At 43.9% G+C, this 25,740-nt stretch overlaps 1 protein-coding gene across 1 annotated transcript in view; it reads left to right on the top strand.

Moving 5' to 3' along the window:
* The window catches only part of NARF (nuclear prelamin A recognition factor), a 700,547-nt gene that overhangs the window by 347,602 nt on the left and 327,205 nt on the right, over positions 1-25,740 (top strand). Inside the window, exons 4-6 of the mRNA XM_044085012.1 lie at positions 12,165-12,308; positions 12,761-12,893; positions 15,357-15,491. Coding sequence (XP_043940947.1) covers positions 12,165-12,308; positions 12,761-12,893; positions 15,357-15,491 — 412 coding nt within the window. The remainder of the gene's footprint in view (positions 1-12,164; positions 12,309-12,760; positions 12,894-15,356; positions 15,492-25,740) is intronic.

Raw genomic sequence — 25,740 nt, 5'->3', positions numbered from 1 at the left:
CAACTGCAATATAAACTGTGGCCTGCTACGGATCACCCTCCATGACCCAGGACCACCACTCCGCCTACCTGGAGATAGAGGAGAACATGACAGTCCTAATGCATACCCTGGCATTGGTCGATGTCAACTACCATACCATTAACTGGGAAACTTACTCCAGTACTCTCTTCCAGGCCCAGCGCTTCTTGGAATTTATCACCTCATATGCCCTGTATCAGGTGGTAACCTCCCTAATGAGGGGTGGAAACATACTAGAAGTGTTCATCACCAACATGGGCAACAGGTGCACCACAGCGGAGTTTAACCGGTCACTGGTTAGATCTGACCATGAGCTGTTCACTTTTTCCACACCCAAGCATCTCCCCCACCCATGGATACCACAGTGTATACCTTTCCTACAGTTAAATTTACACTACTAGTGAAAGGGGTGGGGGGTTTCACACCCCCCATGCTAAGGGGAAACACTGCTCAAGATACAGACAGATTTACAAATGCAGTCTATAAGCACCTACATGGATGTATGGATCGTGCCATCACTGATAAACCAAGACTCACTCCTCCTAGACAAGGATACAAGTCTGGTGGACCTCTGCAGTAAACAGGCTATACTACAGAAGTAGGACAGTGTTCCAGACAAACAGCAAATCCCACGAAGGGCAGACATCCGTGACCACTATTAGTATGATACGTAGGTTCCTCATGAGATCATCCAAGGCTAACATCAGCAGGAGAATACGCAAGGATTCGAAAGATGGACTTCACACCCTAAAGAGCCCACAACACTACCCGGAAGGCACAGTATCCCACACATCAGAGACACACAGGTGGAAATGGCCCTATCTAACAGCAGAACACAGCGTCAATGGAGGCAGATGTCCCAGACTGCATCTTGCAATCTGTACAAGACAACCTGACCCCCCCCACACACCTAATTAAGCTTTCCAACCTCAGCCTCTCCACAGACTACATGCCCATACAGTGGTGCTTGGCAACTGTTATTCCACTCCCATCAAGGTGGAATCACAACCGACCATGGTAACTTCCACCCCATAAGCCTGACTAGCCTGGTCTGCAATGGTATGGATTGCATCCTCATGGCACTCATTAACAAAGACATTGGTAACCTCCGAACACGTGACCCAAACCAGGTCAGCTTGGTTGAGTGCAGTTCATGCCTACTGAACCTGTTTGACTTCTTACATACAGTCACCAAGACGTTAGATGATGGGGGAAGTGGTTCACCCATATTACCTGGACCTCACCAAGGCTTTTGACACCATGCCCCACTCAGGTATTATTGATAAACACACCAGCCTGTACATACACCCATACATCCATACATCATAGGTTGGGTTGCCAGCGGTCTTACACACAGAACCCACATGGTACGACTAGTGGTCTCCAGGTCCATCTCTTGACCAGTCACAACTGGTATCCCACAGGACTCAGTCCTGGGAGCCCTACTGTTTGGCATATACTTCTCAGCAGTACAGGCAAACACAGGTGGACTACGGCAGACCATGTTTGGCAATGACTGCGAAATGGGAGCCATGATTGATAGCCCAGCTGACACAGACATCCCTCAAGGGGCCTCACAGAGACCGTCACAGGGTGTCAGCGTCACGGCCTCCAGCCAAGTGCCACTAACTGCATGGTCATTCCATTGTGGAAAATTAATCACCCACATATTAACACATAAGTGGCAGCCACTTTAATATGGATGAGGTAATGGGGTATCTGGGGACTAACGTAGATAGTGATCTCCCCTTTGACAGTCATATCTCCACAGTAGTTAGGACATCCTTAAAGGATTCCCATCCAGACATACTGGGGTTATAGTGCCCCTTTACTCATCACTCATCAGTCCCATCATAGGGTATAATAACCCATTTGGGATGTACCTCAGAAGACACTTCCAACAGTTGGGCGGTCCACGAATGTACCTCGCCAAGGGGAATACTGGCCTCCAACATATGGTGTATGCAGCCAGACTGAATAGACTCATGCTTTACTCAGTGGCATCTCGTTTACCCAGAGATGATCTCTGCTGGCCAGCACAGCGATGTTGAACTCAGGCTTAATGGATATACTCCACCTATGGGAATCCATGTCACAGTAAGCCACACACTGTAGTGAGCTGACCTTGCCACAGCAATAACTGGAAGATGCTGGAGGGACAGATTCCTGACCTAGACACTCCCCATACTTTGGAACAACATCCCTAACTACATTATACAGAGCATCTCACTAACAGTCTGCAAGAGAAACCTTGAAGAGTGGATGGGGAACAGTAGATGCACCCCAGGGATCTCACCATTGGCTCTGCTCCACCGAGGGACAGTTAATGAATCAATGGGGTGGCAAAAGCTGACACATTTTGGCTGGGCTTATGCATGGCCTCTGGCAGTTTGCCAAGTACATACCTATGAATCTATACATACAGTATCAGCACATGCAGATAGCTTAATTTACTGTTCAGGTGTTGACTTACCTTGTGCCAATGGCAGTTGTGTGTGGAGTAGTTGAGGGCAGCCTATGTTTGATGCACACAGTAGACTGCCTATGCATGACAATTTACAGGTAGTCTTGTGTATGTGCCATCCATTTTTACTGTTTGTGCAGGTGGAGAAAGGTGTCAGTCCCTAGGTGCCTACACTGTCAGTGTGTGTACTATACGTTCCCTCTTTTTCAAAGCATGGGCATACTGGGGACACCTCCGTCTGCCTACTGGGGCTGGCTCAGGATGTTCGTGGTCTGAGTACCTCTGTGCCTGTGAGGCCATTGGCAATGGTGGTGGGCTGTGAGGGCCTTCACCATTCTGTCCCTGCTGCAGCTGTTTCCACAGGACCATATTGTGTAGCATGGCACATACTATGAAGATGTGGGCACACGTGCCTGGAGAGTACTGCAAGGCTCCACCAGATATGTCCAAGCAATGGAACCGTGATTTCAGTATCCCAAATACAAGCTCTATGATGATTCTGATTTGTGCGTGTGTCTCATTATGGCATTCCTGTATGGGTGTGTGTGCATTTCTGATGGGAGTCATCATCCAAGGTTCCAGTGCATAGCCAGCATCCCCCACTAGGTGGCCATTTGGGATGTCCCTCCTGGCAAATAACTGATACAGCTGTGAGGCATGCCAGATGTGGGAGTCATGGTAGCTTCCAGGGCTGCCAGCACATGCATCCATGATAATGCCCTGGGCATTGCACATGACCTGGCAGTTGGAGGAGTATCCCTTGCGGTTTATGTAGCACCTACCCTGCTCACCAGGTGGTGACTTTGTGTATGTGCGTGCAGTCTATTGCACCCAGTACCTCCGGGTATTCTGCCACATGGTGGAAGAGACGCATATTGCTGGCCAACTCCTCCTGCATTCGGGAGAAGTATATGTGCTCATTGGCATGTGGTAACATGGCATCCAGGAACTGGTGTAGTACCCTGGATGCTGATGCCTGGGCGATCCCCATGATATCCCCAGTTGGTCTTTGAAAGGTACCTGTAGCTAGTATTCTCAGGTTTACACATACCTTCGTATCCACTGGGATGGGGTTCCCCTCTGTTTGTTCTGGCTGTGAGGCGTGGCCGACATAGCTCCACAAGTTGCTGTAGGATGTCCCTGTCCACCCTGTAATGCTCTACTATCTCCAGATCGTGTAGCCCCTAGTAGATTACCCTGGGTCTGAGAACTCTCCACCTCCTCTGGTACCTGAGGTGGTAGTGTGCATCATCTCCCTCACCACCTTCAGTCTCCAACACATGCTGGTGGATCAAAGCTATGGCAGCCTTTAACATGTACATACTAAAAGTTCCCCGTCTGTGTACACCACTGATGCAGAGTGTATGGGAATACACAAATGTGTGTGAGGTGCTTTCACACCTTGTGCTACGGATGCTGCTGATGTCAGTGGGTGTGTATGAGCTATTCCATCTGTAGCGTGTCTTAATTATGGGTTTTGCAATGAGTACTGCAAGTGTGGGGCCTTTACTGTGGAGATATGCTTGCCTGCCTTGATTAATCTGTTGCCCTTTAATTCACCTTTAAACCTGGATCCCCTCCCATTATCAGGCATGCATCCACCTGCCATCTTTCTTGTTTTGTACTTTCCCGACCCAGTCATGGCAAAATGTGTCTTGTAGCTGATATACTGCAAATCGGCTTTATTCTGCTTTGACACTTTACTGTTTTTTTTCTGGTACAGCCCCTCCCCTTTCCTATTCTGCAGGTAGCTGCTTGCAGCCTTCTTAGTTGTTGTCAATGGCCCACTGTAGGCTCCTAGGTGTTAATTAGTCGTTTGTACTCCAGTTTCACTGCTGCAGCATTTCCTTATTTCTTTCCTATATCCTTCCTGTTTCAGCTGCAGTGTGTGCCGCGCAAACCCATTTACCGGGTTTATGCGCGTTTACATCTCCGTTCACATGCATATTCTGTTACCTTGTGTACTCTTAGCTAAGCATAGCTATGGCCAGTTCAACACACCCCATCCTGCAGCTTTGCCTAGCTAGGGGCAAACCGGTTTAGCAATGCTCCAATGTGCTTACAGCAATGGCGACACACTCCTCTCTTGATGTCATCTTTATCTCAAGGGCACACCTCAGCGTTATAACGCTACGCTGTGAGGTGCATCCTTACACCAGCAGGGAATCTGTGATTCACTATTACTCCTCTCATTTGCATGGCATTACCTACTAATTCCTAGCTGTTGCTCATAATACTGTTACAGCCCCTTAGCAACCTTTGTGCCATGGTATGGTGTAGCATGCCTGTCATTGACTATTATGGGGAAATCGTGATGTGTTTCTTTGCAGTTTTATTTTATATTTTTATAGTTTCCTTTTGATCCCCTTTGCGCACTGCTTCCCTGTGCTTCCACGTCGCGATAGTGTTGACTATTTATTAAATGTTAATTTTATATTTTGTACATTTTTTTTATGCCAATGGCTATATATTTAGCCATTGGCATATATTAACAATATAATACATGTATTTGGTTGGCTGTCATGGCTCCGATTTTATGTTTGCAAAAATGTAAACCGTTTTCTATGGTTTACATTTCTGCGTGCTTACACTATGCCTGCACCAGTTCCTGGATCGCTACATACCTTCATTTGCATGCTACACTGCTGCATATGGGGTAGTTAGCATACAGGGCCCGGGAGTTGTGCGGGCATAGCATATGCAAGTAGTACACGTGGAAATGGCTCGTACCTGGATTGCTTGGTGGCCATATTTGGTGTTAGAATGCCGACGCTACGCCTGCACCTGGCACAAGCTTCATGAATCCCAGGGATAGTCTATACTATGGCAAATAAAGTGCACCAATTTCAGAAAAGAAATAAACGGGCGGAATAAGCCTTCAATCAGCAATTCCCAATTCAGAAGGATGTAGGGTACCTCTCCTGCCACAAGTGTAGACACAAACCTTCCTAATGTAAAACTGGCCTGAAGCCCAAGTGCTTAAACGAAAAGGCTTAGAATAAAAATTAGTATTTAATCAAGCTACTGTCAGGCAGTAATAAATCCTGCAGAATAAATGCAATTGAACACTTTTTTAAGAACAAGCAGCAAAGGCAAAATAAAGTAGGAAGAAACACAAATACAGTAAAAGCAGCTGATTAAAGTACATTTTTTGTTTAAGTTGGAATGGAGGAAACCGAAGATAATTAAAGGTTGAGAAACTAAGGGAGTGGGCCTTCCCAGATGATCTCTCCGTACTCTGTAGAATGAGCTGATGAGGTGGGACTGTGAGTAGTGCCCAAAATTCGATTTATATTAAGGTAGAGCAACTCAAAAGCCACCAAGTGATGATTTTGTTCCAGAACCTTTTTGTTACCATTTATTCTGCTTTAATTTAACTGGTTCAGAGGCCACTGAAAGAGTGCGTTTGTTTGTGTATGCACCTGCTGTATTTGCAGTGGTACTGGCTGAAACAAGGGAAGACCCAGCGTGCTTAAAATGTAAATTTAGAGAAATGTGTAACCCTGAAAAGAATATTACAATGGAAAGGTACTTATTTTATACAAGGGATCAAGAGCCTGGTGGTGAAACTTTTGCAGCATTTATAACTGACTTGAGAAATAATGCTAAAAGGTGCAGATCTGGTGAATTGAGAGATGAGTTGATGAAGGACAGGCTTGTGTGTGGTATTAATAATGACACAGTGAGAAAAAATTTGCTTAAAGACCGTGATTTAACTTTGAATAAGGGCATTGAGATTTGTCAGATATACGAGCTTACTGAAAAGCTACACATATGCTTATAAATGAGAATAGCTGTAGAAGGTACCGTGAAAAATCTCATGTTGAAAGAAACAGGCCTGGCACATGGCAGTTACTGCAGGTCCTGTAACAGTTCCTGGGAAACTCAGTCTTTCCAGCAAATTCCAGAGCATGCTCATTGAAGCACAAGGGTGAGTCAGCATCAAAACACATGCACCCACCTAGCTTCATAGTCAACTGTTGTAATTGGTGGAATTCACAAACCCAAAAGAGAAAAGTGTTTAGCTTTTGGTCAGCAGTGTCATTTTGCAAGAAGTGGAATAATTTCAAAATGTTTTGTAAATCAAATAAGGCACATTCTTGTATTAAAAGAGGGCATTCCAAGAGGCAAGGTTATCAGTGAGAAAGCTGCAACCCTACTTTTTATGTTGATGGTGTGTCTGTGCTTGGTGAAACAGTTAATGCAGTAGATTTGTGCGTAAAGAATGAGATCTTTTGTACTGTTTGCATTAATGGGAGTGCTGTAGAGCTCAAAGTAGATACTGGCTCAAAGTGCAATGTTATGTCAGCAGAAACATTTGCCAGAGTAAAAGCTGCAGAACAACCTGAGTTGACAGTGTGTGTGAAGCTTTTTCCTTGTGGTGGTAGAGATTCAAACCAAAGGCTCAGTAGTGCTTTCATGTTACTCTGCTGGGAACAGCTATAACTTGCAATTTTTCGTAGTTGAGACACCTGCAGTCATTATTAGGCTCAGAGTTTGAAAGTGGGACTGCTTTCATTCAATAAAGAAGTTCACCATGTAAGCCTGCATGACAATTGCTCAGATTTTGCCCGAACTATTTTTTCTGAGCATGCTGATATTTTGCAGACAAACTAGACAAACTACCAGTTGTGTACTCTATGAAGTTAGACCCAAAAGTTTAGCCCAGTTGTCAGACCAGCATGGAAAGTTCCAGTAGCTATGCAGAGCAGAGCAGAGTCAAAGCCGAGCTAGACAAAATGGTGCAGCTAGGAGTAATTTGTCCAGTAAAAGAACCAATTGAATGGGTATCCTCCATGGTAGTAGCTGATAAGAAAAGCTCAGATGATATCAGAATATGTATTGACCCAAGAGATCTGAACAAACCATTAGAGACCTCATCATCCTATGTGCACAGTCAGAGTTTGCTGCCCTCATGCCAAATGTCACTGTTGTTTTCTGTCTTTGATGTAGAGAGTTCATTTTGGCAAATTTTGCATGATTGAAAATCTTCATTGTTAACCACATTCAGGATGCTGTTTGGAAGATACAGATTTCTGAGAATGCCATTTGGAATAAATGAATTTTGCCAGTGAAGTCTTTCAGCGTGTGATGGAGCAAAGTTTTTAAGGCTATCCATGTGCTGTTATAGTAGATGGTATTCTAGTAGGAGGCAATGGTGAAGTCGAACATGACATAAACCTCAAGAAGGTTCTGGAAAGAGCACGTGAAGTGAATCATAAGCTGAATCCTCACAAATGCAAATTTAGGCTACGAGAAGTTACTTATGTTGTTTACTAGTTTAGCTTACGACCAGACCCTTCAAAGCAAACGACAATTCTCAAGATGCCAGCTTCAGACAATGTTCAAGCCCTACAAAGTTTTCTTGGCATGGTCAATTATCTAGGCAAGTTCCATCCAGATTTAAGCCACCTTTTCAGCACCATTACAAGAGCTGACATGCAAAGATGTAATTTTGGTCATGGTCAGAACAGCATCAAAGAGCATTTGATGTCCTGAAACAGAAGGCCCACCAACTCTCAGCTTCTGTGAAGTTCACAAACCAGTTACTCTTTCCTGTGATGCTTCTAAGTTTGGCCTATGTGTGGTCATTCTTCAAGAGAATAGACCAGTAGCCTATGCATCGAGAACTCTTACCCAAACTGAGATGCAGTATGCCGAGATTGAGAAAGAGCTTTTGGCAATTGTGTTTGCATCTTCGAAGTTCCATGATTATATTTATGGTCAACATATCCAGATCGAAACTGACCACCAACCTTTAGTTACTATTTTGAGAAAGCCTATGCATACAGCTCCTGCCAGACTGCAAAGTATGATGCTCAGATTGCAAAAGTACAATTTCAATCTTGTTTACACAAAAGGGGAACAACTTTATCTTGCTGATACTTTATCCATGTCGCCCAAAAAAAACACAGAACAGAATAACAATGAGCAACTTGATTTTGAGGTAATGGAAGTGAGAAATTGTTCTTCCACATGTCTTGATGAGCTCAGAACTGGCACATCTTCAGATCCAATTCTCCATAAGCTAAACCACTTTATCAGTCGAGGATGGCCTTCAAAGCAGTCTTGTTTACTAGTAGAAGTGCAGCCATATTTTCCATGCAGAGATGAGATTTTGTCAGACAATGGTATCCTCATGAAATGTCCTAAAGTGATTGTTCCAAAATCCTTACAACAAGAGTACATTCATATTTTGCATTGTGGCCACCCAAGAACTGATTCTACCAAAAGAAGGACGAGAGGTCTAGTATTTTGGTCTTCTCTGTCAAGCGATATTGAGAAAGTACTTTCATGTTGTTTAGTGTGTAATAGTACAAAGCCTCATCAACAAAGAACCACTTCAGTTAAGCCAGATTACTAAACTACCTTGGTCGACAGTAGCCACAGATATTTTTGAGTGGAATGGTCAACATTACTTGGTGCTAGTAGACTCTTATTCAGATTGGTTTGAGATTGACATACTTCCCAACCTAACTTCCAATTATGTCATTACTAAGTTGAAGCAACATTTTTCTGTCCATGGTAGTCCACACAGAGTTATTTCTGACAATGGTCATTTCGAGAGATTTGCAGAAACGTGGGACTGTTTTCATATAACGAGTAGTCCTGAATACCCTCAGTCGAATGGCTTGGCTGAACATGCAGTTCAAAGAGCAAAACAGCTGTTGGAGAAATCCAGATGTGAAAATACCAATGTTTTTCTCAACTTGTTAAATCTCGGAAACATTCTTTGTGAACATCTTGGTTCACCTGTCCAGAGACTTGTGTCGAGACAAACCAGAATCACACTACTAGTCAGCAGGAATTTGTTGGTTCCATGTGCTAAGAACAACAAAGCCGTGAAAGCCCAACTGTTGAAAAAGCATTTGTACTAGAAGTCTTACTATGATAAAGCCAGAAAACTGCTCAGCCCATTGAAAATGGGAAGATCATGAGGATGCAGAGGTCAAAAGATTTTGATTGCATTGGATTTATGAAAAGTTTGTGTCAAGAGTCGAGATTGCACATTGTGGAATCACAAGGAATGGAATTTGGACGAAATCTGAATTATTTATTACCAGTGTCTGTGACAAAGACTGTTAATTCTCAGAGTGAGTTTTCCAATGTTCCTGTTCCAGAGTGCATTCAGTCAGCAATCCCCATTCCTGAGCAAATCCCTGAGACTCCTCAAGCAGAACATTCCCCAGTGATTGTCCCCGTAGCTAAGCCCAGTCCTAACTGTAATGTCATGAGATCAGGTCGCATCCTGAAACCTAGTTCCACATACACAGCAACCTGGACAGGACTGTTTTTCTTTATTAGTGTCTGTATAATTGAATGCTTATTGAAATGTTATTGTATGAGACAGGTCAGTAAAGAGGGAGGATGTAGATCAGTGTGTGTGTGTGTGTGTGTGTGTGTGTGTGTGTGTGTGTGTGTGTGTGTGTGTGTGTGTGTGTGTGTGTGTGATGTATCTTTAAGAAGCTTTCCAGTGAGTCAGCATGTGCATATAAGCACTGAGCGCATGCAAGCAACAATGTCATTTTTTGTGAGCAGCCAGAGTGTGAACGTGCAAGTATGTAGTCAGTTCATTTAAGTTTAATGTTCCTGCCATCCATCCTGATGTATTTGTATACAATAAACTGCTTAAATGAACACCCAGACCTCATCATCTTAATGCACAGAAAAAGAGCTACACTGGCCAGTTAATTTAGCATTACTTAGCAAAAAAAAAAAATTCCTCTTTCCTGAGGAAAAAAACAATCCAGTGATCTTTATTCAGCAATGGACAAGTGGTCTTGTCTGTGTGTCGTAATCTTGTTGTCCTACTGGCTGCTGAGGCTGTAGTTTGGGACACCAGAGCAGTGCTTCATGGATTTCACTTCTTTTTTTTTTCCATACTCCCACCAAAGCAAATCCCTTCAAGGCAAGGCTTAATCCTCTTTTGACTTGGGCCTTAAACTCTTTGATGGTATAATGGAAAGGGGTGGACCCCTGAAGCATTCTAGAGGCAGTTCATACCTTCACAAAACACTACATACTGGATTCCTTTTCAATGTCCAGAGCAGGATTTTCTAGGAACATGCTCCTGGGTTATTATCCTTCTACTTCCTAGGTAGGGTAAGCTTTGGAAATCTGGCCAAAATTCCACTGATGCAGTGGGAATGGTAAACATAGTACAGTTGTGCAAGTTTTACTTCCTTGTAAAAGTAGCTGTTTGAATTCCTCACTGCCTTAGTGGCAGAACCCACCCATCCTTCCCCAAATTGTGCATAGTTGAGATGGGCTTCAATCTCTTTCATTCAGTTGTTGGATTTATTTTTTTATTTGGTGTGTTTGGCTGCAAATTTACTATTTTTATATGATTTGGCTTCTGGTCCTTTCCTCTCCTCCTTTGTGGAGACTGCATATTCTTTCTCTGACAGCTGAATGCTTCACACTCAGTATATGCTCAGCCAATCAGCTGTCAGATGGAGAGAGATAAGGAGGGAGGAGTCTGAGCTTTTGAAAGCTGGCGAGTAATCTGTTAGCTTGGCAGATCACCTAAAATTTGAGCATTTAATGTTATAGGTAAGTAGGACTTGCGCAACTGTGCTTCACTCAGCAGAGATGTTCCCTTACCACACCCTCAAACGCAAAGTCCTTCTAAGTCAACCCTCATTACCCATTCCCATCCAAAAAATAGGTTTTGTAGGTCTGTTTGAAAAAGAGTGGGGAAAAAAATCACTTGAGAGACCCAAATCCTGCGAATCTTGGAGCAAGGATGCAGATGCTTTTAAATTTCAGGTATTTCCCATTTAGCCATATAACAAAGACATCTGATCAGGCCAATATTACTTAGAGCTTCTGAAACAGGAGGCTAGAGAGAGAATATCACAACAGGCTGTTTCTAGTCTCAATAAAATATTTTCTTAATGAGGTTCTGAGGATAAAAGCCTGTTGCACTTTGATTAGGATTTCAGATGAGTACTGAAGATAATGAAAAAAATCCACTATAGTATCTATGCTGTCCTTTATGTAGAAGGCAGACCCAGCATAGAGAACTGCACCTATATTAAGGGAAGTTGTATTCCTTGTGAAAGGCTTGGACTCTGTGTTCCTTCTTCCCTCATTTTTAAATAACCAGTGTTTTACTTCTACACTGGCTACTGGCAATGATCACCACTTTCCACAGTGGCTGGCTACTGTACGTTTCTTATTTTTTTTTTTAAATTGAACTGGGTAAACTAAGTAGGCACAAATTCCTATTTGGATGGATAACCTTGAAGCACTGTCTAGTTAAAAGACTTGCTCACTCTTCAAATGGAAACTGTATGAATCAATTTCATGAAAGTAGGGTGAAGATTAATAGTTCATAGTCTTAGTCTTATGTACTAAGCTGCCAAACAAATGAAATTCAGTAAGCAAGTGTTTGCACAGTTTCTGATGCACTTCTTTCACATTTTCATGTTGCTGTACGTGGCCCTGCACTGTGTAGGCAACCATATTTTGCTTAGGCCACTATCTTAATAGTACTAAGCCACATTTTTAAGAAATTTTGAATTCGTCATAAAACTCTTGGGTCATCATTGAATTTTTTTTTCTTTTTTTCTTTATGTTGTAGATCAGTTTATTAGTTAAGGCATGTACTTATCAACCAAGCTGTTTTGACCATCTCTTGAAAATTACTTATCAAGTTTCATTTTTGTTTTTACTATAGAGAAGCGAGTTTCACAAACTGGCCAGTGCTAAAATATTTCTCAGTGACTGTCTTGCATGTGATAAGTGCTTGACATCTGAAGAAAGTGTTCGTATTTTTCAGCAGAGCCAAGGAGCACTTTTCAAAGTGTTAAGCCTTAACAAGGTATGTTATATCTTTGTAACAGTAAGAAAATTAGATTTTAATGAGAACAAGTGATGGTTAGCCATTCTTTAGTGTTTATATGATGTAAGACAGAGTTGCTGGCTGCTTTTTCATGTTGCTTGAATTGCTGTATCTGTCAGTAGTTACTTTAGTGACTTAGCAGACGTCTCGACTCCAAAGTCAAATAGATTAATAGTACTGCATTTCCTACGAAATTCTTGCTCATAGTATTGGAAACAGTTTGGGGATGCACATTCTGTTTTATGATATAAGAGTAAAACCAGGTACGTAAAGCCAATGCCACTAATTTTTACAGTGGTTTGTATTTATTTGTTTTAAGCTTTAATACTGTGCAATTTGATGGTTTTAACTTTACATTTGAAAAAAGTTTGCATAACAAGAAAAAAATTTTACACAATGAAACTCATATTCTTTTATTCTAATTTCTACAGAAATGTGATATCTCTCAACACAGGATGCTAGCTGTTTCTCTTTGCCCTCAGTCCTTGCCTTATTTTGCAGCTAAGTTTAACCTCACAGTTACTGATGCGGCCCGTAAACTCTGCCGCTTCCTGAAAAATCTCGGTGAGTTTAATAACCAGTGTTAACAGCTGTGTAACACCTTTGTCTTTTGCTTATTCATTAGTAGTGCAGCCACCCTTCATTTGCTGACGGGCAGTAAGAAGGTATTTTTCACAGACGGTTTTGAGGCCAGTGTAGGAATTAAAATAAAGGTTTATTTTTTGGTACTGTTTACTTTTTTTTTCTTTCCCATAGACGAACTACAGGTGAGTAATGCAGTCAGTGTACTGACATCAGTCTGTGATTTGAAACCTCAGTGGGAAAATTTCAGAAATTATTTTAATGCTTAACAGTTGAGTACAGTATGTAAAATAGTGACAGAGACCAGGGTGAGGTTAAGGAAAGGAAGAGTATTGTGGTACTAGCTTTTTGCTGACATTCCTTGCCAGTTGATCAGTGTGGGGGCAAGATAATGTACCTGTTGGATAATACTGGTGAGAGATGAGAGAAGTTTGGAAAATTAGAGGGTTACTTTAACGATTTAGTGACAGTACCTTGAACAGAACAGTCTACTCCTTCAGGTCTGATGTTAGTCTTTGCATGCAGCATTTCCAGTTTTGTATTGAGCTTAGTGACTTGTGTTGTACTTGGTTTTCCAGCCACTATTTTCATTTATTTTGCTCTTTCTTTATGCTTCAAGGAGTTCATACTGGTTGATGTTTCTGCCTTTACTAGATTGGATAAGTACCAAGCTCAGGTATTATATTTACAGAGCATAGTTTCAGCAGAAGAAAATAATCCTTTTTTTGCCATTTAACTTTCAGTTGCAAAGCAGCTGTAATTGTCAAAGTTGTTGCCACTCAGTGGTGGCATTTATTATGACAAATAGAGCAGAACTTTGTTAGAGGGTCTTAATGTCGCACTGGCATCCTTCTTCGAGAATGCCTTCACTTAAGATATAAGTGAAACCGCAGTATTGGTCTTTTGTTCCAGCAGTTATTAAATAACTACAACTCAGCAGGTCCATCTTAGATGAGAAATGGCATTGGATGAGCAGTGTTTTAAAGGCGTCTTTCATAACTATACTTTGTTCTGTTCTTTGCAGAAAATTTATACTTTTGGAGATTCTTTTCATTTACTGCTCAGTCATTTTGAAAAACAGAGTTGTATGAAGTACTCGCTGTAGTAACAGTAGGTTATAGAGAGAGAGAGGGCGGGAGAGAGACTGTCACAGCAGTACATGTGCTGTTACCCATCCTCACCTTGCACTCTGTAGTACACTATGTACATAGTGCTACATTGAGGGTTTTGACTGTTAGTTGCTGAACCTATAATATGCTGCTGCTGAAGAAAGTGAAGATGGTTATGGAGCTGCAGCTGTGCAAAATCAACCTTATCCCATACTGGGGGTGGGAGGTAAACAGTGCTCAGAAAAAAGTCTGTAGACAGGTGGTATGCGAAAGGCTAACGGAGCGCATTTATTTATTTCAAATGCCTTGTTCTTGAATGCATAGTGCTAAGGGTGGATTCCTCACATGTCTGTGTTGACTACTTCAAGTTAACTTTAGTTGCATGCCATTTAATGTAGAAATATATAATTTGTGGAGCTCTGTACACACAGTACACAAAGCATGCAGCTTTTGTTAAGGCCGAGAGAATGGAATTAACATTTCATATGTCTTAATATTTTTCATTGAGATCCAGAGTTTTGTACTAGTCAGTCAGTCAGTGTACACCACCTAGAATGACATTGGACGTTAGTCTGCTTGCACTCCATACAGCTTCTTTGGAAGGCTATATATCTGGTTTGGTATAGAAAAGGAACTACAGTCTTCCTGTATTAATAGGGGAAAGGCTGCAAGTATAATAGCCTTGGTTCATGAAGTAGGCTTGCACAAGATGGAAAAAATGTTTTAATGTTTTCCTGTAATTTCTAAGGACTGCTTTTAAAATGTAAAGCCATATGACAAAGACAGAGGAGAACATTATTTTCTAGACAATGGGTAAGCAGAATCATTTTTGTCCTGCTAGAGTCAGTATTTTTTTTAGAAAGCAAATACAGTATTTTAGCAAGGCTACATTTTTGGTGGTGCATGTAAATGTTTTGCCAAACATATAAAAACAGCTTTTTCAGGTGAAAAAAGGTGATTGTGAACATGCACGTGCACACACACCCAGAGGTGTTAATACTTTTTTTTGTATTGTCTAGTAAACTATATATCTATTCCAGCATTCATGGAGACTGGTGCAGGACAATTCTACAATGTGGCAAATGTCCGAACATAAACCAGGCTAGTGACTGATGCATATTATTGGCTTGTTGTCTGCTTTCAGCAAGCAATGAGTGAGATGCAAGTCTTGGTTACAAATAACAGAGAAATCTCATTATACCCAAGTCAGAGGTTTTGTTACTGTTCTTGTCAGGTAGCCACCATAACCCATCTTTGGCACATGTTGTTTACAAAATAATGTGTTCCGTGTAGTATTGGCTTATTGCTTTGTATTAATCCTTTCCTTGTTTTCTAGGGGCCCATTACGTGTTTGACATGACCATTGCTGGAGATTTCAGCATCTTGGAAAGTCAGAGGGAGTTTGTTCAGAGGTACTTGAAGAGGAATCAGGACCCTCAAGCTTTGCCAATGTTTGCATCAGCATGTCCAGGTAATGAGGATATTCTTCAGTGCTTTCGCAAGAAAGGAGCAATTCAGCTCTAGTAGCCCAATACAGGATGATGATTATTGTTATAATTCTGTAATAATGCACGTATTCCTGTAATCACTTTTTAAGCTGATGGAGTACCATTGTCTGTTTTCAGGGGTGACTTGTAAGCAAGATGCAAGTACAAGGCTTTGTACTCTGAGTTGCACATGTGTATCAGTGCAGATTGTAGAATTCAGCAGAATGCATCTGCTTTGCAGAAAACTGTATCCAGGGAAAAAAGAGATCTTGGCAATTTTTTTTATTTTGAAGTATGTCCTCTATCACACCATTATCTGCTCAGGTTCCTAAACATATGACTTCAGTTTATGCTTCACATGGTAGTGTGTGCTATTTCATTTCTAAAAAAATCCATAGGAAATGCATTTGCATAAATCGCAGTTTATTGTTTTGAATGCTTTGTTTTTGTTCCTTTTTATTCACATAGATATAAAATGTACATTCAGTTTGGTTCCATGACTGTGTATTCAGCCACCATCTTGGTTGGGGGATGTGGAGGGTGTTGCTTAGGAAGGCGTTCATGTTTGTTTTTCAGCAGGAAAAGATGCTGCAGTAGTAAAGGAAAGTTATGCAGAAGAAAAGGGAAAAGTCAAGGCTAAATATTGTTTGTTAAATTGTCTTGAATACACACTGCAGAAGAATAGAGCTATACTGTACAGTTAGTGGATAATGCTGATATATTGTGAACATTATATTGTACGTATGAAATGAGAAGCAGTTTATTGGTTAATAGCAGCATAATGTAAATTAATGGAAGTACAGGATATCTTTATCTGTATAAGACCCTAATAGCCGCAGCTAACTGCTTTCCCTCACCTTTACATGTATGTATTTTTTTTGTATCTGTAGAGAATCAAAGTTTTTTTCAGTATGAATTTAGATCTGAGCTCCATAAATTAGGAGTCATTCTTCCCATCAGATACGTTTGCACAACACATCTGCTTCCTAACATGTAGGACTTTTTTTTGTTGGTTTGCACTTGTGCATAAGAACACTTTGGATCATCAGGGAGGAATGGAAGTGAATAGAGATCTAATTTATTTGGCTACATAGGGAAAGGCAGTATCAAAGGCTTAGCATTGTCCCTTTGACAGTGCAGTTGCTATGCCAGGTGTATTGCCCTTAGTACACTCAACAGTAAAGAATGTTGAAACCCCCCCCCCCCATGTATGAAGACAGGCTTACCTCCATTTCTCCACAGCACTGCCTCAGCTGGAATTGGAATTGCAAAAAATGCCCTGTAGTTTTTGTTTATTTTTTTTTAATATTCTTTCTCTGTAAGAAGTCCTCTCTATTTCATTTGTTCAGAGTGGACACAGGACAGTCTGCTACATTAGCTGCAGTCAGGAAAAATAAAAAGAGGGTCACAACTTCAGAGGTACACGAAGATCTGGTTTTTGGGGATGTAGTTATAAAAGTGTGTTGGAAGCCCTCTCTCAGTTAAAGAGCTGCAGCCTAGATTTGCATGTTGAGTGTTGTGTGTCTGTAGCTGTTCCAGGTGATGAACATAATGGCACCAGTTTTGTTTGGCTGCATCATGAACTTCTTAGCTAACAGCTTTTAGTACTGTTTCAGTCCATCCATTCTTTTTAGGTTTCTTCAGTTTAATTCCTACTTTATGCAGTCATTATTATCTCTCTTAGACACTAATACATGTGCCCCCTTCCATTTCTGTCCAGTCAAAACCAAACCACAGCGCTTCAGTTTTAGTCCAGTACCTATCTCACTCATAATGAAGTTGCTCCTTAAACTAAAAATGACTTTGTAGCTGTAGACCAACTACCATTAGACTACTAAAAAATGGTTGCAGAAGTCATAGCCTTCCCTATGCCCATACTAATTAATAGATCCATAGCAGAAAGATGTCTCGTCACTGTGGAAAAATGGAGTTTCATAATTACAGACCAATAACAAGTGTCTCCCCCTCTCTAAAATATTAGAGAAATTCATCCATATGCAGCTGATGTAGTACCTAACCCCAAATAATGTGCTGTCAGAAACACATGGCTTTAGGCCCAAGCACAGCATAACTACTGCACTGCTACATTTTTCCACTGTAGTAAACCAGCATAGAAACAATGGTCTGCTTCTGTCCACCATGTTCTTAGACTTGTCAAAGGTGTTTGGTACCGTCTCGCACCAGCAAGTGCACGTTCGTCAGTAGGACTTTCCACAGTACTCATTGTTGTGGTTTCTTGGTTACCTAATGGAAGGTAACAAGCTGTAAAATGGCAACAAACGTACTCATCCTTTCATCCAGTTACTACAGGCATCCCTCAGGGGTCTGTCCTGGGTCCTCTCCTACTTAATATATTTATTAATGGCCTCCACTCGCCATGCTAGTTTAGTTCAGTATGCAGATGACTTATAAGTTCCAAGACATTACCCAGAAATCTTTCTCCTCTGTAGAAACTGGCTGAAAGAATCGAACCTCTTACTCAACCCTACGAAAACTTAAGTTAATGCTCAAAAAGTTGCCAAAATTAAAAGCAATCTGTTACCATAAAGTCAACAAATAATACAAATAATATTGAAACTGTAACTCACAGTAAACGTCTAGGTGTTGTAATAGATGACAAATCTCAAATATGACTAGCATATACTGCACACCATTAAATCTACACACCAGAAACTAGACTCCTTTTGTAAAATTGTGGATTTGAATACAGATACTGCAAGAAAAACTCTAGCCACCACCTTCTTATTGCCAAGTTTCTTGTACGCCACTCCTGTCCTAACAAACTTAATACTTAAAGAAAGAAACTTGCCTCCTGCTACAGTAAAATAACTAAATTTGCCACCAGTCTCCCTCATAGGACTCAACATTGTTATAGCATAAAGCAATTAAACTGGGTTAGATAATGGTTTTTACTGTACATCAGTACCTGATTGGAGAATGAGCATTCTCCAGCAGGGTATTAATGTACAGGTAATGCCTGGTGAAAAACAAGTCTGACGCTTCACGGCAGCTTATCAAGCCGCAGTGGAGTTCGGACTAAGAAAAACTGAATAGCCATCATTATTTTATGCCTGCTAAGCAGCGCTGCTGCTGTTTAGTGCGTGTGTGTGTGCATGTGTGTGTGTGTGCGCGTGCGTGTGTGTGTGTGTGAAAGAGAGAGTGTGTATGCGTGTATGAAAGTGAGAGAGATCGTGTATGTGTGTGTTTGTTGCGGTCTGCTTGTGTGAGTGAATGCGTGCATGAAAGCAAGAGTGTAATTGTGGGTGTGTGGGTCTGGGTGGGAGAGAGAGAGATCAAGAGAGGCACTGAGAGGGATCATATGTGAATGAATGCATGTATGAAAGCAGAAGTGACTGTGTGTGAGAAAGAGGCATAGGGAGTGAGATCGGTCTTGTGTGACTAAGTCCATGTATGAAAGCAGAGAAGACTGTGTGTGTGTCTGTCTGCGTGTAAGAGCGATCTTGTGTGAGTGAATGTGTGTATGAAAGCTGTGTATGAGAGAGAGGGAGAGAGAGAATAGTCTGTAAAATTGTTGTGTTTTACTTACTTTTTCTTTTTTTTTTTTAAGTACTATATTTTTTTTATATACTTGTGATATAAAAAAATGCTTCCTCCAAAGCCATTAACATACACTACAGAAAGTTTGAAACATTAGGCAGCATTATTTTTAAAAATTAAACATTTTACATCAAAAATATACAAAAAAATAATATAGTACTTGTAAGTTGAATAATACTGCAGGAGACTCTCTCTCTTCCCAGTATGTCCCTAAACTTTGGATGAGTATCCACACACATAAATCTCTCCGACAAGCTCCGTTTTAAACCACTGCTTAAACAACATCTTCACCAGTCCTGGTCCTGCATATGCTCATTACAAGGTTAATACTTTGTGTTCAGCATACAATATTCTGCAAATGTTCTACTTCAGAATACTCTCACCCTCTCACTGAAATGCCAAAAACAGTTTTTATACTTAATTGCTCCCTGTACAATCCACTAAGTTGCACATGGGCTTTCTCTTTAACTTCCATCTCTATTAAATCTTAGAATGTATAAGTATAACTACTTATCTGAAGTAGTTAACTTCATTTGTGCAGCAACCTATGGGAATCAGATCCGACCTCGGATCCGAGCCGGCAGTTTTCAACAGCTTTAGATCTTAGCTCCAAGCTTCTCCCCCTACCCATAATCCCCTGCCAACCCTGACTGACCTCAGATCTAGTTTGCCGCGGTTATCCAACAGCAGCTTGATCTAGAGTTCCAGGTGTTGGAGACTTTTTTGTGAGAAAAAAATTAACCTTTTCTTCTCTTTTCTTCTGTTTTTTGGTTGTGAGTGTTTCCAGGTCCCTTTTTGTATAAAACCCTCTCTAGTTTAACTCTATTTTTTTTTTTTGTCATTTACCTCCCCCTTCCTTCGTGGTTCCGTTAGGGTTTTGTGTGTGTGTGTTTGTGTGTGTGTGTGTGTGTGTGTGTGTGTGTGTGTGTGTGTGTGTGTGTGTGTGTGTGTGTGTGTGTGGCTTAACGTGTGTGGTTTCTCTTTTAGTTAAAATGACTGAGGCCCCAAAGCTGATCTTTTCTAAGTGCACCGAGTGTGGCCATAAGCTGTCCCCGGCGGATGGCCACACTCTGTGTGTGTTGTGCCTTAGGGTTGAACACCTGTCTTCTGGTTGTTCCATCTGTGCGGCGTTCAACCCCAGGGCACTCAAGGACCGGAGGTCTAAGCTGATTCTGGCGGGTCTTCTGCCCCCGGATTTAGCTTCTACCTCCAGTCCTCCTGTGGTGGCTGCCACTCCTGCTTCCCTCCCCTCGGCCGGGACTTAACCTCCCGCCTTAGGCCCGGAGGAGAGGGAGGCCAAGAAAGAGAAAAGGAGGGACAAAACACCACAAGCGGTGGGCCGAGGCCTCCGCTTTGGCCTCCCAGCTAAGCGGTCTTCTCCCTGCAGGACTTCTGGGTCTTCTCCGTCTTGGATCCGGTCCCCGTGCTTTTCACCAGGTCCTGAGGAGGAGGAGACGTGATCTCCTTTGAGGTCATCGAGGCAACACTCCCGTCCCGCCTCGGTGGCCTTATCGAGATCAACCCGAAGTCTCACGGATGCAGATTTGGACCGGATAATGAGAAGATTCCTCCAGGCCCAACTGCAGATGTGATTGCTCCTGCCTCCCTCCCTCCAGGGGGGAGCTCGACCCCTTTTTTTGCCCCGATAGCTCCTTCTCCGTCCCGCTCCTTCTCCGTCCCGCTTCCCGGGCTCTGAGTCTTCAGAGCCGGGCAGCCTTGGAGCCGGGGGTGTGTCGGCGCCGATAGTCTCGGGTACTTCAGCGCCGACACTTCCCTCGAGTGTCGGGTCCATTTTCTTCGGATCCGAGCTCTCAGAGCCGAGGGCTGAGCTTCGGATCCGGGGGTATCGGTATGCCTTCGGCTCCGTCCAGGTCGGAGCATACTGGTCCGTCGGATCCGATCGCTTCAGCGCCCACTCCGATCCGTCAGTCAGATCCGAGTGAGGGTCTGCTTTCGGATCCCAGAGAGAGCAGCTCTCCCTCGGCATTCGACGTGGTAGAGAGGGCCCTGTCGAGAGATTCCAGGCCACCGGCCCTTGCCACGGCTCCACCCTGCACTCCTCTGTTAGGCCCGAATTCCATCACCCGGCCCCAGGGACAGCCTGCTCTGACGTCCCAGGTCATTCCTTTGGAACAAGATGTGGCTGGTGAGACCTTCTCAGACTGCCCCTCCGAGGAGGTTCCTCACAAGCGAAAGTGCAAAAGGAGGCACCTGGACTCCCCCAAGTCCTTGACTGAGGACACTGATTTGGAGGATGGGGAAGGCTCCCCACGATCACCCCCTGAAGATGTCTCATTTGGTGACATCATGGAGATGCTCAGGATAAGGGGGGGTGGTCTGCCCCAAAGCCTACCTCGGACGAATCCGTGATCCTGGAGGCGTTTGAAGCAGGCCCGTCTACCTCTTGGGTGTCCCTTCCGGCCGACCCCCTGGTAGATTTGATTACTACCAGGGCATGGAAGGAGCCGGACACTGTGGAGCCAGTCCCCAAGCGTCCGGACAAAATTCTTAGCCCACCCTCTGACAAGTCCCATTGGAGTAAGGGTCCCCCTGTAGATGCCATGTTGGTGGTGGCGGCCACCAAGAGGGAACTAGCTCAGGAGTCCCTCGGTTCATCCCCCGAGCAAGGAGTCTCGGTCGATGGACCATTTAGGGAAGCGGGTCTTTAGTTCGGCTACCTTCTCTGTGAGGTCACTGAACTACATGGCACATGTGCTTCGACTGCAGCGGGACCTTATCAAAGAGTATTCTGCGTCGCCCCCCCCCCGAGTCCATGTCGGTGGAGGACAAGCGATTGCACTCCACCTGGATGGCCACTGTCCGATCCGTATCAAACACTTCTATGTGGCTACTGTCCCATGCCACGGAGGGAGCCGCTAGAGCCAGCGGAGCGGGCCTTGTCATGAGGCGTCAGGCCTGGCTCTGGCACTGTGATTTCGCAAAACCCTTCAAGGCATCTTTCGCTAATTCCCCTTTCGATGGTTCTGCCCTTTTTGGCAAAACTGTTCGCGATACCTTGGTCCAGAGCGAGAAGGATGGGAAGACATTGTTGTCATCGGAGTCCGCTTCTCTGCTCCCCAGAGGTCCTTCTCCAAGAACCAAAAGGGACAGAAGAAGATGTGGTTCCGGAAGTCGCAACAGTCCCGGCCCGCTCCGGACTCCCAGCCCTTCCGCGGCAGAGGAGGGCAGGGTGGACGCCGCTCTAGAGGCAGAAGGGGCCCACGGAACTTTGGATCTAGAGAACCCTTCTCGGACCAACCCACACAACACCCCTGAGGGGTTGCCCGACTGCTCCACTCTGAAGGCAGTCAGGGAGGTGTTTCTCGAAGCACCTAGCAACTTGGGAGTCCATCACGACAGACCACTGGGTGCTTTGCATTATATCCAGAGGATATCAGATTCCCTTTTCTCTTTACCCACGCAGCCCCAGATACCTCCCCGATGTCTCACCCGATCAGAGGGAGGCCACAGCAACAGAAATCCAACAGTTGCTGGAAAAAAGAGCCATCCAACACATCTCCCCAGACCAGTGCAGGTCGGGGTTTTACTCCAGGTTCTTCTTGGTGCCAAAAAAGACGGGGGACTTAAGACCTATCCTCGACCTCTTCCCCCCTGAATATCCTCGACCTCTTCCCCCCTGAACCTGTCAGTAACCAAAGAGAAGTTCCACATGGTCACCCTTCAATCCATTCTCCCCCTTTTGCGGGAGAATGACTGGATGTGCTCTATAGACCTCAAGGATGCGTACTACCACATTCTGATGGACAGGTGATCCAGAAGGTTCCTCGGCTTCCAGCTAGGAGCCAGTCATTTCCAATTCAGGGTCCTTCCCTTTGGTCTCACAACAGCCCCCAGGGTGTTCACCAAAGTGTTAGCGGCCCACCTGAGGCTCCAGGGAATTCAGGTCTACCCATACCTGGGCGACTGGCTTCTTACTGCCCCGACAAGGCATCTACTCTGCGCAGCCGAAACTGCTTTCTTCGTCTAGCTCTCTGGCTGGGGATCACTATCAACATAGAGAAGTCGTCTCTTACCTTGACTCAGACTATAGACTTCATAGGGGCAAGATTAGACACAAACAAGCTCCTAGCTTTCTTGACCACAGACCGGCTACGAACCCTGAGGCTACATGTGCGGGCCATTCTACATTCTCCAGCTCCTCCGGCGGAATTGGTCCTGAGGGCTCTAGGCTCAATCTTTTGCCAGTGGCGCGTTTGAACATGAGGGTCTTACAATGGACCCTCCAGGCCCAGTGGTCCTTACTTCGATTTCCTCTGAGCCATCCCATTCCCCTCAGCAGGGCTTGCAAGAGGGCCCTCTTATGGTGGCTCCAATCTCTGAATCTCCGCCTCGGGTGTGGGGGCATTGTTAGGGCAGGACAATCCAAGGCACGTGGGACCCCACTGAGACCTCTCTGCATATCAATGTCCTAGAGATGAGGGCAGTGCTGTTAGCGTTGCATGCACTTCAGGACCTTCTTCCTGTAGGAACTATTGCGATTCAGTCGGACAGTATGTCTGTTGTCTGGTACATCAACAAACAGGTGGGAACCAGGTCTTACCCACTCTGTTGAGAGGCCATGAGGGTGTGGGAATGGGCGATCTCCACCAACCGCTTTCTTATAGCAATGCACATTACGGGGTGGTCCAACATCCTAGCGGACAGACTAAGTCACACCATCCTGTTACCACACGAGTGGTCTCTGAATCCCGAGATAACAAATCGGATTTTCGCCGATTGGGGTCAACACTGTTGCAATCTCTTTGCTTCTTCCTCGAACACAAAATGTTACGACTACTTCGCTCTCATTTCCCCCTCCGGGGAACCTCTGAGAGACGCTCTGGTGCATGCTTGGCCTCCCGGTCTACTTTATGCTTACCCTCCTCTTCCTCTGATGCTGACGTTTCTACAGAAAGCCAGCTGGTTGGAGAGCAGGATAATCCTCATTGCCCCATTCTGGCCTCGTCAAACCTGGTTCCCTTACCTTTGGTCTCATCTGGTGAATCATCCTTGGATTCTGGATCCCCATCCGGATCTGATATCTCAACCCCTAGATCTCCCAGTCCCGAATCTGGACAGTCTCAAGCTCACAGCTTGGCTGCTCCAGTTTCACTTGTAGCTAGGACTCCCGGTATCTCTTCCCCAGTTAAAACTATTCTAGTAGCAGCGCACAAGCCTTCTACTAGAAAGATCTATAGTAGCAAATGGAAACGTTTCTCCATTTGGGCAGAACGTCGAAATTTGGATCCTTTCACAGCTCCTTTGCCCGCGATATTAGACTTCCTGTCAGGGCTGTTTCATCAGGGAGCTAGCTGCTCCACAGTCAAGGTTCAACTAGCAGCTATCTCTCATTGTCACGTGGGCAATGAACTGGGCCCTTTGATCACCACGAAATTGTGTAAGACTTTTGAAGGGCACCTTTCTGCTCAGACCTCCATTGAAGGATGTAGTCCCTCCTTGGGATTTAATGCTGGTGCTTCAGGCCTTGACAGCTCCCCCGTTTGAGCCTGCAGCTTCAGTAGATCTTAAATTCTTGTCATGGAAAACGGCCTTTCTTGTCGCTATCACCTTGGCTCGAAGGGTCTCTGAACTACAAGCCCTGTGTGTAAAACCCCCATATTTGACTTTTCACAAGGATAGCGTTTACCTCAGGACCAATCCCTCTTTTCTTCCCAAGATTGCCTCTGAATCGAATATTAACCAGTCCATCAACCTACCAGTCTTCTTCCCTAATTACCAAAACAAAGGGGAATACAAATTACACTCATTGGATGTGCATAGACAACTTCGCTTCTACATCCACAGGACATCTGGTCATAGGCAATCTGACCAGTTGTTAGTCTCCTTTGCCAAATTTAACTTGGGTAAATCTGTGTCTAAAGTCACGCTGTCTAGATGGATTTCGCAGTGTATCCTTTTAGCATATGAAAGTTCTGGCAGGCCCGCACCTCAGGGAGTCCATGCCCACTCTACTCGGTCTATGTCTACCTCTGCGGCTTTTAGAGCTAGAGTCTCTTTGGATGATATTTGTTCGGCAGCCACTTGGGCCTCATCTCATACCTTTATCAATCACTATAAATTGGACATTATCTCCAGAGGGAGAGCATCCTTTGGCTCTGCAGTGCTCCGAAACATCCTTCCATGAATGCTGCCCAAGGTTCAGGTAGGTGGGGACTCTGTCCTATTGGTTGCTGCACAAATGAAGTTAACTACTTCAGATTAAGAATTTATGTACTCACCATAACGTTCCATCTGAGTAGGTAAACTTCATTTGTCAGCAACCATCCCTCCCTCCTGCCCCCTCACTTACGAATGTTTTTCATACTCAGGTCCATGGGTGTTACCCACTTTATCTTGAGAGTATTAGTCTTCAAGCAGTATCTGCTTTTGGGCAAACTTGATCTGAGGTTAGTCAGGGTTGGCAGGGGATTATGGGTAGGGGGAGGAGCTTGGAGCTCGGATCTAAAGCTGTTGAAAACTGCTGGCTCGGATCTGAGGTCGGATCCGATTCCCATAGGTTGCTGACAAATGAAGTTTACCTACTCAGATGGAACGTTATGGTGAGTACATAACTTCTTATTTGTGTATAAATGTAAATAGAAATGTTGCTACTCTGTGTTTAACGGGAACTTAGTATAAAGTGGTGTAGGCAAATGGAGCTTTCCCCCCAGACTT

Source organism: Protopterus annectens, chromosome 10.part0, assembly GCF_019279795.1.
Source record: "Protopterus annectens isolate FY-2018-M chromosome 10.part0, PAN1.0, whole genome shotgun sequence".
Classification (NCBI taxonomy): Eukaryota; Metazoa; Chordata; order Ceratodontiformes; family Protopteridae; genus Protopterus; species Protopterus annectens.
Note: the sequence above shows the minus strand (reverse complement) of the source record. Positions and strands in the feature narration are given on the sequence as shown.